The sequence below is a fragment of the Oryctolagus cuniculus genome, chromosome 2 (genome assembly GCF_051225735.1).
Source record: "Oryctolagus cuniculus isolate XC-2025 breed Fujian yellow rabbit chromosome 2, ASM5122573v1, whole genome shotgun sequence".
Lineage (NCBI taxonomy): Eukaryota > Metazoa > Chordata > Mammalia > Lagomorpha > Leporidae > Oryctolagus > Oryctolagus cuniculus.
In genome coordinates this window covers 187,492,053-187,504,324 of record NC_142868.1, presented here as the reverse complement: position 1 = coordinate 187,504,324, position 12,272 = coordinate 187,492,053, and the positions used below count along the sequence as shown (strand labels likewise).

Here is a 12,272-nt window from a genome sequence, read left to right as displayed (position 1 = left end):
CTCAAAATCTTATGTTAAACACGTTAACTAAGAGGGTGCAAATACTCCAGGCACAGTGTTTAGAAACAGGGCCTTTGGGACATGATTAGATTGGGTTACATCACCAGAGTGGCGCCCCCATGACTGAATGCTGGTGGCTTCACAAGGAACCGCAAAGACACAGACAAGCTAGCACACTCCCTGCCTTCTGCAAGGAGGTTCTCTGTGCAACTTGAGGACTCTGACAGCGACACCGCCACCCAGAGGCCAAACTAATGAGGCCTCCCTGATCTTGGAATTCGACCTACAAAGCAATGAGAAATGTCTTACTTTGGTCATTCTGATGTCTCATTATTTGGCACCTTCCATTGTCAAAACAAATAGCAAGGCAAGGGCAATCGGGCTCCACATAGCCCTCTGTTCCATGGTACCAGTGAATTCCAGCAATACTGATTGCTCCAGTAACATTCACCAAACAATTCAGCTTCATTTTTGCCTAAAGAAAATCGGTTAGGTTTAAATGCTTTACCTTTTAAAACAAATGAGACACACAGATTATCATACAAAGGATTCAAAAAACCAGCTGCTCTGATCATTACACATTTTACTGAAATAATACACTGAAACCCAGAAATCTGTAAAGTACTATATGTCAGTTAAAAATTAAAATATTTATTGAAAGTATCAGGTTGCAAATGCAAGCTTACTCACTTACTGGTTTACCAACCCTGGACAAATCATGTTACCTAAGTCTCCATTTTACCCGTGTGTAAAATGAGTTTTTTTTGTTTTTTTTTAAAAAGGTGTTTTGTGAGATTCAATGACAAGAGGAATGTGAAATTACTTTGAAAACAGCAGGGTCATAAGCTATTTTACTTCTACCAATGAGTGAATTTATATAACATCTTAACCCTTCCTATACCATCAGTATACCACAGACCTATCACAGTTAAATCTTGCAGAGCCATTATTTTTCTCCACATTAAGCTACCCAATCCTCCTATTTTACCTTCTATCCAGGAATTGATTTTTCTCCCTTAGTGCTTAAGTCTCCTGCTTTCTATAGACTTACAGTATCTCATTACAACATCATCTTAGGTATTTTCATGTAAACTCTGGCTTCAGATACCAGAAGTCACTTACCAAAATTACACTACACACCATCCTACTCACCATTCCCCTGCTTCCATGCACTGACATCTTGTCCTTCCAGCTACCAGAAAATCTGAACTAATAGCTAACTCTAACATGTTGCATTAACTTGCTTTTAAGAAAATAAGGCATTTTTTAAAGATTTTATTTATTTATTTGAGAGGCAGAGTTACAGACAGTGAGAGGGAGGAACAGAGAGAGAGGTCTTCCATCCACTAGTTCACTCCCCAGATGGCCGCAATCGTCAGAGCTGCACCGATCCGAAGCCAGGAGCTTCTTCCCGGTCTCCCACGTGGGTGCAGGGCCCAAGGACTTGGTCCATCTTCTACTGCTTTCCTAGGCCATAGCAGAGAGCTGGATCAGAAGAGGAGCAGCCAGGACTAGAACCAGCGCCCACATGGGATGCCGGCGCCGCAGGTGGAGGATCAACCTACTGAGCCACAGCACCAGCCCCTTTTGGGGCCCGCACTGCGGTGTAGCAGGTAAAGCTATTACCTGCAGTACTGGCATCCAATATGAGCACCAGTTACAGACCCAGCTGTTCCACTTCTGATCCAGCTCTCTGCTATGGCCTGGGAAAGCAGCAGAAGATGGCCCAAGTGCTTGGGCCCCTGTACCCACATGGGAGACCTGGAAGAAACTCCTGGCTCCTGGCTTTGGATCAGCTCAGCTCTGGCCACTGCAACCATCTGGGGAGTGAACCAGCAGATGGAAGACCTCTCCCTCTCTGCCTCTGTAACTCTGCCTTTCAAATAAATAAACCTTTAAAAAAAAAAAAAGAAAATAAATAAGGCATTTTTATACAGGTGATTGGAAAAAATATAAATCCTGAATTGAAGACTTTGATAATACAAACCATCACACTAAATAATTATGTATATGTATGTGTATAAATACGGAAATAGTAAAATTATATAAATGAAACTAATGAAAATATATACTTACTATAAAATTCCCTTGATTATCATAAACATGTATTTCCCCATTTGCCATTCCAAAAAGTAAGACTTTGCTATCCGCAGACCATGCTACATGGCACAGCTGTATGCCCTTCAGGTCTTTTCCCCAAATACGATTCCCTAAAACAAAACATAAACATTATTATTAAAAGCTCAAAGTTATGTTTCTCCAACACCTGCTTTCAAAATCCTTGTTGCACCCAAAAAGCCTTCCCATTCTTCAAAGCATTCTTACAGTTATTCAATTTACTTGGTCAATAAATGTTTATTGAGCACCTATCTGAGCTAATTACCCCACAAGACATTTAAAATAGCAGCTGTTCACTTGCTTTTCCCCCTTCTTCCAAATTGTGATGCAAATCTCACTGCCAATTAGCAGATAGGCCCATCTTCTGCTTAAGATAAAACAAACAAATGTTCTCAAAAAAGAAATTCCTCATTCACATTTTCCAACACGAAGAACATAACTGAATGCACACTTACCCTTTCTGCTTTTGCCCCTAATAGAAAGCAAGAAGAATCCCACCAACCAGTCCCCGTCTGAGGATAATCCCTCCCCTGTCTCCGACCTAATGCCAACCCCCTAGCTTTGTGCAGATCTCCTTCCATGGCCCTCCCCTCTCCACTACACTCACCTCTCCAGGAGATTTCTTTCTTTTTTTTTTTTTTTTTTTTTTTTTACAGGCAGAGTGGACAGTGAGAGACAGAGAGAAAGGTCTTCCTTTTGCCGTTGGTTCACCCTCCAATGGCCGCCGGCCGGCACACCGCGCTGATCCGAAGGCAGGAGCCAGGAGCCAGGTGCTTCTCCTGGTCTTCCCATGGGGTGCAGGGCCCAAGGACTTGGGCCATCCTCCACTGCACTCCCGGGCCACAGCAGAGAGCTGGCCTGGAAGAGGGGCAACTGGGACAGAATCCGGCGCCCCGACCGGGACTAGAACCCGGTGTGCCGGCGCCGCTAGGCGGAGGATTAGCCTAGTGAGCCGCGGCGCCGGCCTCCAGAAGCTTTCTTATGAGCACTTTCACATACCAGACCTCTTCTCTCCAAAACTACCTCAAAAAAAACAAAATTAAAAAACCATTTCCCTCAATCCTGAATCTCCCCTCTGGTGACGATCCAGGGTCTACCACTCCTTTCCCAACCAGACTTCATGGGAAGAGTTCACACCTCCCAGCTCCTGGCTGCAGATCGGAGCAGCTCTGACTGCTACGGCCATCTGAGGAGTGAACCAGAAGACAGAAGACTTCTCTCTCTGTCTGTACCTCTCTCTGTAACTCTTTCAAATAAATAAAATAAAATCTTAAAAAAAAAAAAAAGAATCCTAACATAGATAATTAACTCTAGTTTATAAAGATTAGGTTAGGAAAAAAGCCTAATATCCAATGAATGCATTACCGTCCACGGAACCAACTATCACAGCGCCATCTTCATACACGATGCAGATCTTCTGCCCGTCGGCATTCCAGCTCATGCTTCGAACCACTGATTTATTTCGATTGTTGATCATCTCCTCATACCAAGAGCCTATTTTTACAAGTTAAAAAAATTACAAGTCAAAACTTTCACATCCACTAAGTGGTACTTCAGACCTGAAAACATTCCACAAAGTATACTGTAGGACAAATAATCGCAAAGTTTTCTATAACCGGAGACATTAAACTACAAAGCCTTCAAATCCAACAAACACAAAATGAAATATGAACTTGGCTTGACTAACAATTGCTTCAAAGATTGTCACAGAAAATATAATAAACAACCATCTTTTCTTTATTCTTTCATTTAAAAAAATAAAGCTTCTGAGACCAGTGTTGTCACGCAGCATCTTAAGCCACCACTTCTGATGCCAGCTTCCCATATGGGTCCTGGCTGCTCTGCTTCCACTCCAGTTTCCTGCTAATGCGCCTGGGAAGGCAGAGGAGGACGGCCCAAGCACTTTGGCCCCTGCACCCACGTGGGAGACTCAGATAGAGTTTCCAGCTCCTGGCTTTGGACTGGACTAGCTGTGGCCATTTCGGCCATTTGGGGAGTGAATCAGCGGATGGAAGCCTTCCTCCCCTCCCCTCCTCTACACCTCCTCCCTCTTCTTTCTCTTTCCCTCTGCCTTTCAAATAAATAAACCTAAAAAATTTTAAAATAAAATTTTAAAAGCTTCTGTAGGGCCAAAAAAATTGATTTTTCTGAATGTCTAACTTTTCCCACTTGGACAGCATATTTTAAACCAAAATGAAGGGAAAAACATAATAACAACTTTATACGCCTGCATAAATCCTCCAATGATTAATTATAAGCATGTTAAGCATAGCATATTAGGCAAAAACTCTAAGCCTGATTGAACAAAATTTTAACAGCTCATATTACATCAGTGATATCCATCACTAATACTGATGATAAAAACATTCCAGCTGTGCACAGGTTGGAGTGAGATGTGAATTGTTTCATAGTATAACCAAATGAGAGGCAAAAATCAGGGATTTTAGCTTTTATGTCTTTTAAAGGTTTTACCAGACTCTGATACAAGCAACTCAGGTCTGTAGCCAAGGAAGTAATAATGTAATTTGGAATCAGGAGAACATATACCATTATTATTTCTGGTAACAGTGATGTAGCCAAATTAACCCTTCTCTCATGCTCTCTTGTGAACAAGATGCACAAGTGGTGAGCCAGCAGTAAGAGCCGAGATAAAATCTGCATCCATCAAAGAAAAGAAAGTTAACTGGCCCAGTGAATTATTATGTTGGACTTCCTCATAAATACATAAACGCATTTTTTATCTAATGAGCTAACACCAGCTACCAAACACACAGTGATGAATTCTTACTGGAAATCCAGGTGGGGACAGGGAGGGAGCAATCTCAGGTAGAAATTATTCTTCTACTAATGTCTTAGTCAATTTTGGAGACAACCAATGGTCACCTAATTCACTTTCTTAACACAGTGTGTTACAGTTCAAAGGAAATTAAAGTGAAGAGAAAAGTTGGCTGCACTAAAACCTGAAATTGTGCAGTCAGGATGACTCCTGCTGCTGGCTAAAAGGGCCAGTTTCAGAGCTGCTATTTCCCCATCCCAACCCTGGGATGCAGACTCCAATTTGTGAAATACTAAATAAGCTTTCTTAATGTACCTTTATATAACATCCACACAATGATAAGCCCATTTTGGTCACTGGTAGTCAACTTCTGATACTGTTCATTCCATGTTACAACTTGAACAGAACCTAGAATGGTATAAAACAATTTTGAGACTTTAAGAAGACAATTAACTTTAGAGTTATACTTTATATACATACACACCAAAGGAATGTTAAAACCAATATGGTTCCTCTGAAACTGACTGGTCGTTAATATTATCCAGCAAACTCAGAGCAGGGGCCAGCGTTGTGGTGCCAGCTCCTTGCTAATGCACCTGGGACAGCAGGGGAAGATGGGCCAAGTGCTCCCTGCTGCCCACATGAGACACCTGGCTGGGGTTCCTGTCTCCTGGCTTCAGCATAGGCCAGCCCTGGCTATTGGAGCCATTTTGTGAATGAACTAGTGGACAAAAGATTCCCCCTACTATCTTCTGAATAAATAAATATTTTTTAAAAAGCATAGGACACAGTTGCTGATATCACTAATTTTCTACAATAATGCATAATAATACTTTTCAAATGTATCCCTATTTCATGCCAGCAGAGGCACCTATCAGAGCCAGATGCAGGAGCTGCTGTGTACCTGTCTGGTCACAGAACAAATGTAAGCGTGATGTACGCAACTGTCCTGTTCTGCCTCACACAGATAATGATGTCCAAGGGACACTATACTAAGTACTAGTTTGGGTTATTTTTTTTTCTGTCTATTTTGGTTGATATGTCTTCACCTCTCCATCCCTGTGTTTTTCATTCTATTAGTAATACTCTTCAGTGTATGTTCAAACTCTGAGGTCTATGAATAATTGATTTACTTTAGTTTTTTCCCAAATACTTTAGGGTATTATTTCCCAAGATTAATGACATTTTACAAATTACAAATTAGAAAATTTAACACTGATACGCTATTATTATCTAACATATAGTTTATACTAAAATTTCATCAATGTCCGAATAATGTCCTTTATAGATATTAGTTTTCTCTTTCCATGATCCAATCCAGAATCATACAATGCATTCAGTTGCTATGTCTCTTTACCCTCCTTTAATCTGGAATCATAGGACATAGTATAAAAAGATTATTTATATAACATCCATAGCAGCTAACAGTATTTTTAATATACCAAATAAAAAGCTAGCAAATTTAGATTTATTGAAGATTTGCTTAATCATGTAAAAGTTACTAAATGACTCTAGGTCACAGAGTCACTAAAAATGCTTTTTTTAAATGTTATTTAAAATGCTGACAATTCTGTATTAAGTAGATAGCTTCTAAATGCCTAAGACAATACTATGCAAAGATGATTTTTATCAAGGTCGCACTACTCACCACTATGACCTTCAAGAGTCTGATTCATGGACAGGTTACTAGGAGCTGCGAGACCCTTCAGTTTTGCATCATCTGGAAACAAAACAAAACAAAACAAAAGCTACTATGATGCATTTGCAGAATCACCAATTACAAGGTTCTGACATTTCTTGAGTGCTTTCACTACTCTTGTAAGATATTACAGGTTGACTATCCCTTATCAGAAATGCCTGAAACCAGATTTTGGAATATTGCATATACATAATGATATACCTTTGGGATGAGAACCAAGTCTAAACATAAAATTCATTTCTGTTTCATCTATTCCTTATATACATAGCCTGGAGATAATTTTATGCATTTTTTCAAAAAATATATTTACTTATCTATTTGAAAGGTAGAGCAACTTAAAGAAAGAAAGAGATGAAGAGAGAGAGATCGTCCACCCACTGATTCATTCTCCCAAATGCCCATAACAGCTGTGACCACCCAGGTCTCCCAAGTGGGCGATAGGGACTCAAACACTCGAGCGGTCATCTGCTGCCTTCCCAGGATGCCATTAGCAGGAAGCTGGGTCAGAAGCAGAGTAGCCAGGACTTGAACCACATACTCCACTGTAGGTTACTGGTGTCCCAGGCAGATTTCTACACTGTGCATAGCACCCACCCTACACCATATTTTAAATAATTATGTTCATGAAACAAAGTGTGTGTACCACAGCTAGGATGGGTAACATTTGGGAACAGCTGAGTCACGACTGGCTTCAGCCTGGCCCAGTCCTGGCTGTTGCAGGCATTTGAAGAATGAACCAGCAGACAGATCTTTCTCCATCTCTCTCTCTTTCTCTCCCTCCCTCCCTCTCTCTCTCCTCTCTACCTTTCAAATAAAATGAAAATAAATAAATTAATGAAAAAATTTTTATAGATATGCTGAAATGGAGATAAATAAAGGAAGTTATTTTGGAGGCGATGAAGATCTCGATTTTGGGGGTGGGTCCTGGCACAGTGGTTAAGTCGCTGCTCGAGATGGCTGCATTACACAGTACAGTGCCTGGTTTGAGTCCCAGCTACTCTGCTTCCAATCCAGCCTCCTGGAATATGAATCCTGGGAGGCAGCAGGCGATGGCTTTGGTACTTGGGTCCCTGCCACCCACATGGAAGACCCAGGTGGAGTTCCAGGCTCCAGCCTCAGCCTAGCTCAGCTCTGGCAGTTGTGGGCATTTTGGAAGTAAACCAAAAGGCAGGAGATCTCTCTCCATTGGTTTCTCTCCCTGTCTGTATCTTTCAAATAAAAAGTACAAAAAATAAGTAAAAATGCCTGAAGAAAAATGTACAGCTTTGGTCAAAATCAGTATTAGATGTCTGTGAAAGACTCCAGTAGAGATGTCCAAATCTGAAAAATCAGGACTGGGCTGAAGATATAAATTTTGGGATCCTCATTCCAGCGGTAGCATTTAAGGCCATGGGAATGAAAAATATCCAGAGAGCAAACAAGGAGAAGCAGACGCAAGTCCTCAGGAATTCTGACAGCCAGAAGAGGAGACTATAGTAAAGACTATGAGGACTACCAGAGAGAAAGGTGGGGGACAGCATGTGTACACATAATAAAACAGAGTATCTGAATTCTCCTGTCTGGAAAACAATGTTCAGAATACAAGGAAAGGTCAATGCTGAGAGAAAAAACTTTCCAATAGGTCTACAACATGAAAGTCACTGATGAAGGAGTACTCAACACTAGAACTGGCTAAGCAAATTATAACACTGCAATATAATGCAATTCTAACTCTCCACTAAAAATGGTACCAAAGATGATTTACTGAAGGACAGGACTGTTACCATATTGTTGAGTGATAATAGCTTAACTATCTTATATTAGCAAAGCTACAAAACAACCTGTTCAGCACACACAGTGCTTGATAAGTAGTAGGGATGCAATGCGTGGCGATTATTACTCTAAGGATCTACTACCTCATCACCATATTAGTAAATAAACATGTTGTGACCTTGTGAGAACCCCCCAGCCATCTCTCTCATGTTTATCTCTTTCAGCGTGATTCGCAATCATCATTAAGTTTCAAAACAAATAATTTACCCCATGTGGGGAGCAACTCGGACTAGACTAAGTTACTGGAATTAAGACTTATTCTATGCATCTGCTCTCCCACAATATGGCGCTGGGAGAGGAGGAAACAGCTTCTACGCAGCTGCCTCCAGTTCGACCAATAACCTGCAGGAGCTGAACCTGCTCCTGATTGGAGGAGAGCAGCGTACTCGGCGTGTGGGTAGCAGAGTTGGGATTGGTGGAAGAGGACTATAAAGGAGGAGAGAGACAACATGCACCAGGAACATCTAAAGGGAACATCCGGATAACATCTGAGCAGCCCCTGAGAGAGCCGGCCGGCGGTGTGCCGCTCCCCCGCTCCCCCACGGAAGTGGGGAAAGTGGCAGGGGGGCCCGCCCCTCCACGGAGGTGGAGGGACGGCAGCCAACCCGGGAAGAACCAGCAGCAAACCCGGGGAGGGCCGAGCAGACAAAAGAACAGCGCAGGGTCCTGTGTCGTTCCTCCACGAAGAGGGGGAGCGACAACCCCATCTCCCAAATCTCCCATGAATCTGGCTCACTAAGTCCAAAGAATACTCTGACCACAACTCATCAAAAGTGCATAGCAGGAAGGCAGTGCATCTGAGAAGGTAGAAGAAGATGGCCCAAGTATTTTGGGGCCCTGCCATTCACATGTGACACCAAATGGAGTTCTTGGTACCTGGCCCAGCCCCAACCATTGCAGCCATTTGGGAAGTGAACCAACAGATGGAAGTTCTTTCTCCCTCTCTGTTTCTTCCTTTCTGTCACTCTGCCTTTCAATACAATAAATCTTTTTTTAAAAAGCCTTCAATGTTGCAGTGTTCCTTTAAAAAAAAAAAAGCTTTATTTATTTATTCAAAAAGCAGAATCACAGAGAAGGGGAGAAAGAAAAGAGATCTTCCATCCTCAGTTTCATTCTTCCCAATGGCTACAACTGCCAGGGCTGGGCCAGGCCAAAGCCAGGAGCCAGGAGCTTCATTAGGGTCTCCCACATGGGTGCAGAGGTCCAAGGACTTGGCCTATCTTCTGCTGCTTTCCCAGATGCATTAGCAGGGAGCTGGATCAAGGTGGAGCAGCCAGGACTCCAACTGGCACCCATATGGGATGCTCGCATCGCGGGTGGCAGCTTAACCCGCTGTCACAATGCCAGCCCCAGTGTATTTCTTAAAGTAACTGAAACTTACCACAGATTTTAAGCAAAATAAGAACATAATACATACATATGAACATCTATACAGACATCTGAGAACCATAATAGAAAGAATTCGTTTTTAACACTGTTAAGAAAACTAAAACACTGAGAGATTAAACTACAAAACATCAGAAGCTGAACTTCGATTGGTACTTGTATCTTCCAATCTTGCCCTTTATGTTATTAATCTACCACATCAAAACAAATATTCTCTTCTCTGTGTATGCTGTCCATGCGCCCTCTGGAAAGTGGTTACAAATAAGGACTTAAAAGTGAGGCCAAGTTAGTTTCAAGTCCCAGCTCTACCACTTCTAGACTGTGTGACCCTGGGAAGTTAGTAACTAATCAGAGCCCCCATTTCTCACCTGGAACACCTTCCTCTCAAGACTCCTGTGAAGTCCAGTGAAACGGCAATGGTTACACGTCAGTATGGGGAAATAGCAAGTAAGTGTGTGTGATTTGTACTACGTTCAAAGTTCAAGGCAGTGCTTCTCAAAGTGCGGTCTGAGGGCCAGCAACACGAGCACCACTAGAAACGCAAATGCGCAGGCCCCATCCCAGATCTGCTCTGGGGATTAGAGGCCAGAAATCCACGTTAGCAATCTCTTCTAGTGATTCTTACACCCAATAAAGTAGGAGAGGCAACGATGCAAAGACTCCAAAAGGCAACCTAACTTAACCCCTCACTTTACAGAAGTGTGAACAGAAGTCTGAAGCCACGCAGCACCCGCTGAGAGCCAGGCAGAGTCTTGTGGCAGAGCTGAGAGTGCGACTCAGTCTCCTTATCTCTATCTCCAAACTAAATCGGGGGTGATCTGGATCCCCAGTTTGGAGCAACAATAGGGAGACTATAAAAAAAATGTTAATCTGTGCTGTGATTTCAGAGACCTGGAAAAGAAATGAAGCCACAAAGACAAGAGATGTATTAACAAAAATGCAAAACATATTCCATTTTCTGTTCTTGGGCCCAAAGTGCATAACCGTGAACACATGTTACATGTAATGAAATGTGGGATCCCGTGACTTTACAGGAATGTTAACTCACGATTTTTATTCTACTCCTAGCTGCATAGCACAATCATGAGACATAACTCCAGAGAACACAATGACTCTGTTTTCTTTCTTCATTCTATTTCATTTTCCATCAACACCTTCAGCAAGAGCCATCTGATGCTTATATCCAACACTGTCTGAACTTTATTGCAAAAACACACTGGAAAAAACATCACAAGCCGTTCGAGTTTTTATTCCTTTTAGTCGAATCAGAACCACATGCTGACAAATGCCATGTCAAATTCCACAGGACCAGGGACTGGCGCTATGGCATAGAGGGTAAAGCCACCACCTGCAGTGCCAGCATCCCATATGGGCGCCAGTTCGAGACCCAGCTGCTCTACTTCCAATCCAGCTCTCTGCAATGGCCTAGGAAAGCAGTAGAAGATGCCTGGGCCTTGCACCCCTGTAGGAAGACCTGGAAGAAGCTCCTGGCTCTGGACTGGCACAGTTTATAGCCACTGCAGCCATAAAGGAAAAAAAAAAAAATCCCACAGAACCAAACACTTGGGCTTGCATGCATTTACCTGTCTGCGTCTCTAATTTCAAAACTTTCAGTAATCCATCTTCACCACCGCATGCTATGAACCCTTGGTCCTTGTTCCAGGATATACACTTCAACTTGACGTTGTTGGGAATGGCAATCTGTAAAAGCAACCACAGCACTCTAGCAACTTTTCCCGAGAGAACTGGGAATCCACGGGGGAAAAAATCTTCCAAGAAGAAAAACGTATGGCTTTGCAGAAAAAATGAGCTGTGATTAAAATGGGCATGGTCCCCGGAAGTGCCCTGGCCTTCTTCCAACTGGGGAAGGGGGAAAGAAGCGCACACGCACGGACAGCAGAGGAAGCCCGCGGCGGGTGTCACCTGATGGATTTCCGGAGTGGCAGGGATTGCGGGCAGACTCGGCGCCCATCAGTTCTCCCTCCCCACACAAAACGTAAGCCACCCTTTTGTCACTTTTCTTTTCCCCTTAAGTCTCGCCTGGACCAGCAACAAGCGGAGGAGGAAGGCGAGGGCGGGACCTGAGGTCGGTCCTGCTGGCCACCCACAAGGACCTGGCCGGGGCAGGGATGGGAGAACCGTGCGGGAGGGCTGCTCGCTCGGACAGACGCTGGCTGGGGCTCTGGGACCCACGGAAGAGGCCCACGGCTGGCCCCGCCGGGAAGGCTGGCCGCTGGCTGCCAGAACCGGGTGAAGATGCCGGGCTTGGCGAGGGCATGCGGGAGGGCGCCTGCTGGGAAACTCACTTTCTTGCTCAGATAGAAGAACATCCTGGGAACCCCGAGAGGATGCCCGCCGCATTCGAGGCCCGCCACAGCTAAGCGCGTCCACGTCTACGCCTCCAGTCACCAGCCCCAGCGCCCCGGGGAAGCTCCCGTCGCCCTGGCAACCGCCGCCACCGGTCGCATCCGGGGCGGCCAG

General features: G+C 43.7%; 1 protein-coding gene across 5 annotated transcripts in view; it reads right to left on the bottom strand.

Annotated features, from left to right (window-relative positions):
• WDR35 (WD repeat domain 35) overlaps positions 1 to 12,272 on the bottom strand; it is a 71,136-nt gene extending 58,864 nt beyond the window's left edge. For 3 of the 5 annotated variants that reach the window (XR_011386779.2, XM_008254766.5, XM_089327819.1), the window contains exons 1-7: positions 12,098 to 12,258; positions 11,375 to 11,492; positions 6,543 to 6,614; positions 5,210 to 5,302; positions 3,484 to 3,612; positions 2,077 to 2,210; positions 310 to 475 (exon numbers count right to left, since the gene is read on the bottom strand). Coding sequence is in view for 3 of the 5 variants with exons in the window: in XM_008254766.5 (XP_008252988.3) it covers positions 310 to 475; positions 2,077 to 2,210; positions 3,484 to 3,612; positions 5,210 to 5,302; positions 6,543 to 6,614; positions 11,375 to 11,492; positions 12,098 to 12,121 (736 nt within the window). In the remaining 2 variants the exon portion in view is untranslated. Of the gene's footprint in view, positions 1 to 309; positions 476 to 2,076; positions 2,211 to 3,483; positions 3,613 to 5,209; positions 5,303 to 6,542; positions 6,615 to 11,374; positions 11,493 to 12,097 lie in introns of all 5 variants that reach the window. The other 2 variants (XR_011386780.2, XM_002710047.6) reach the window with 1 other exon arrangement.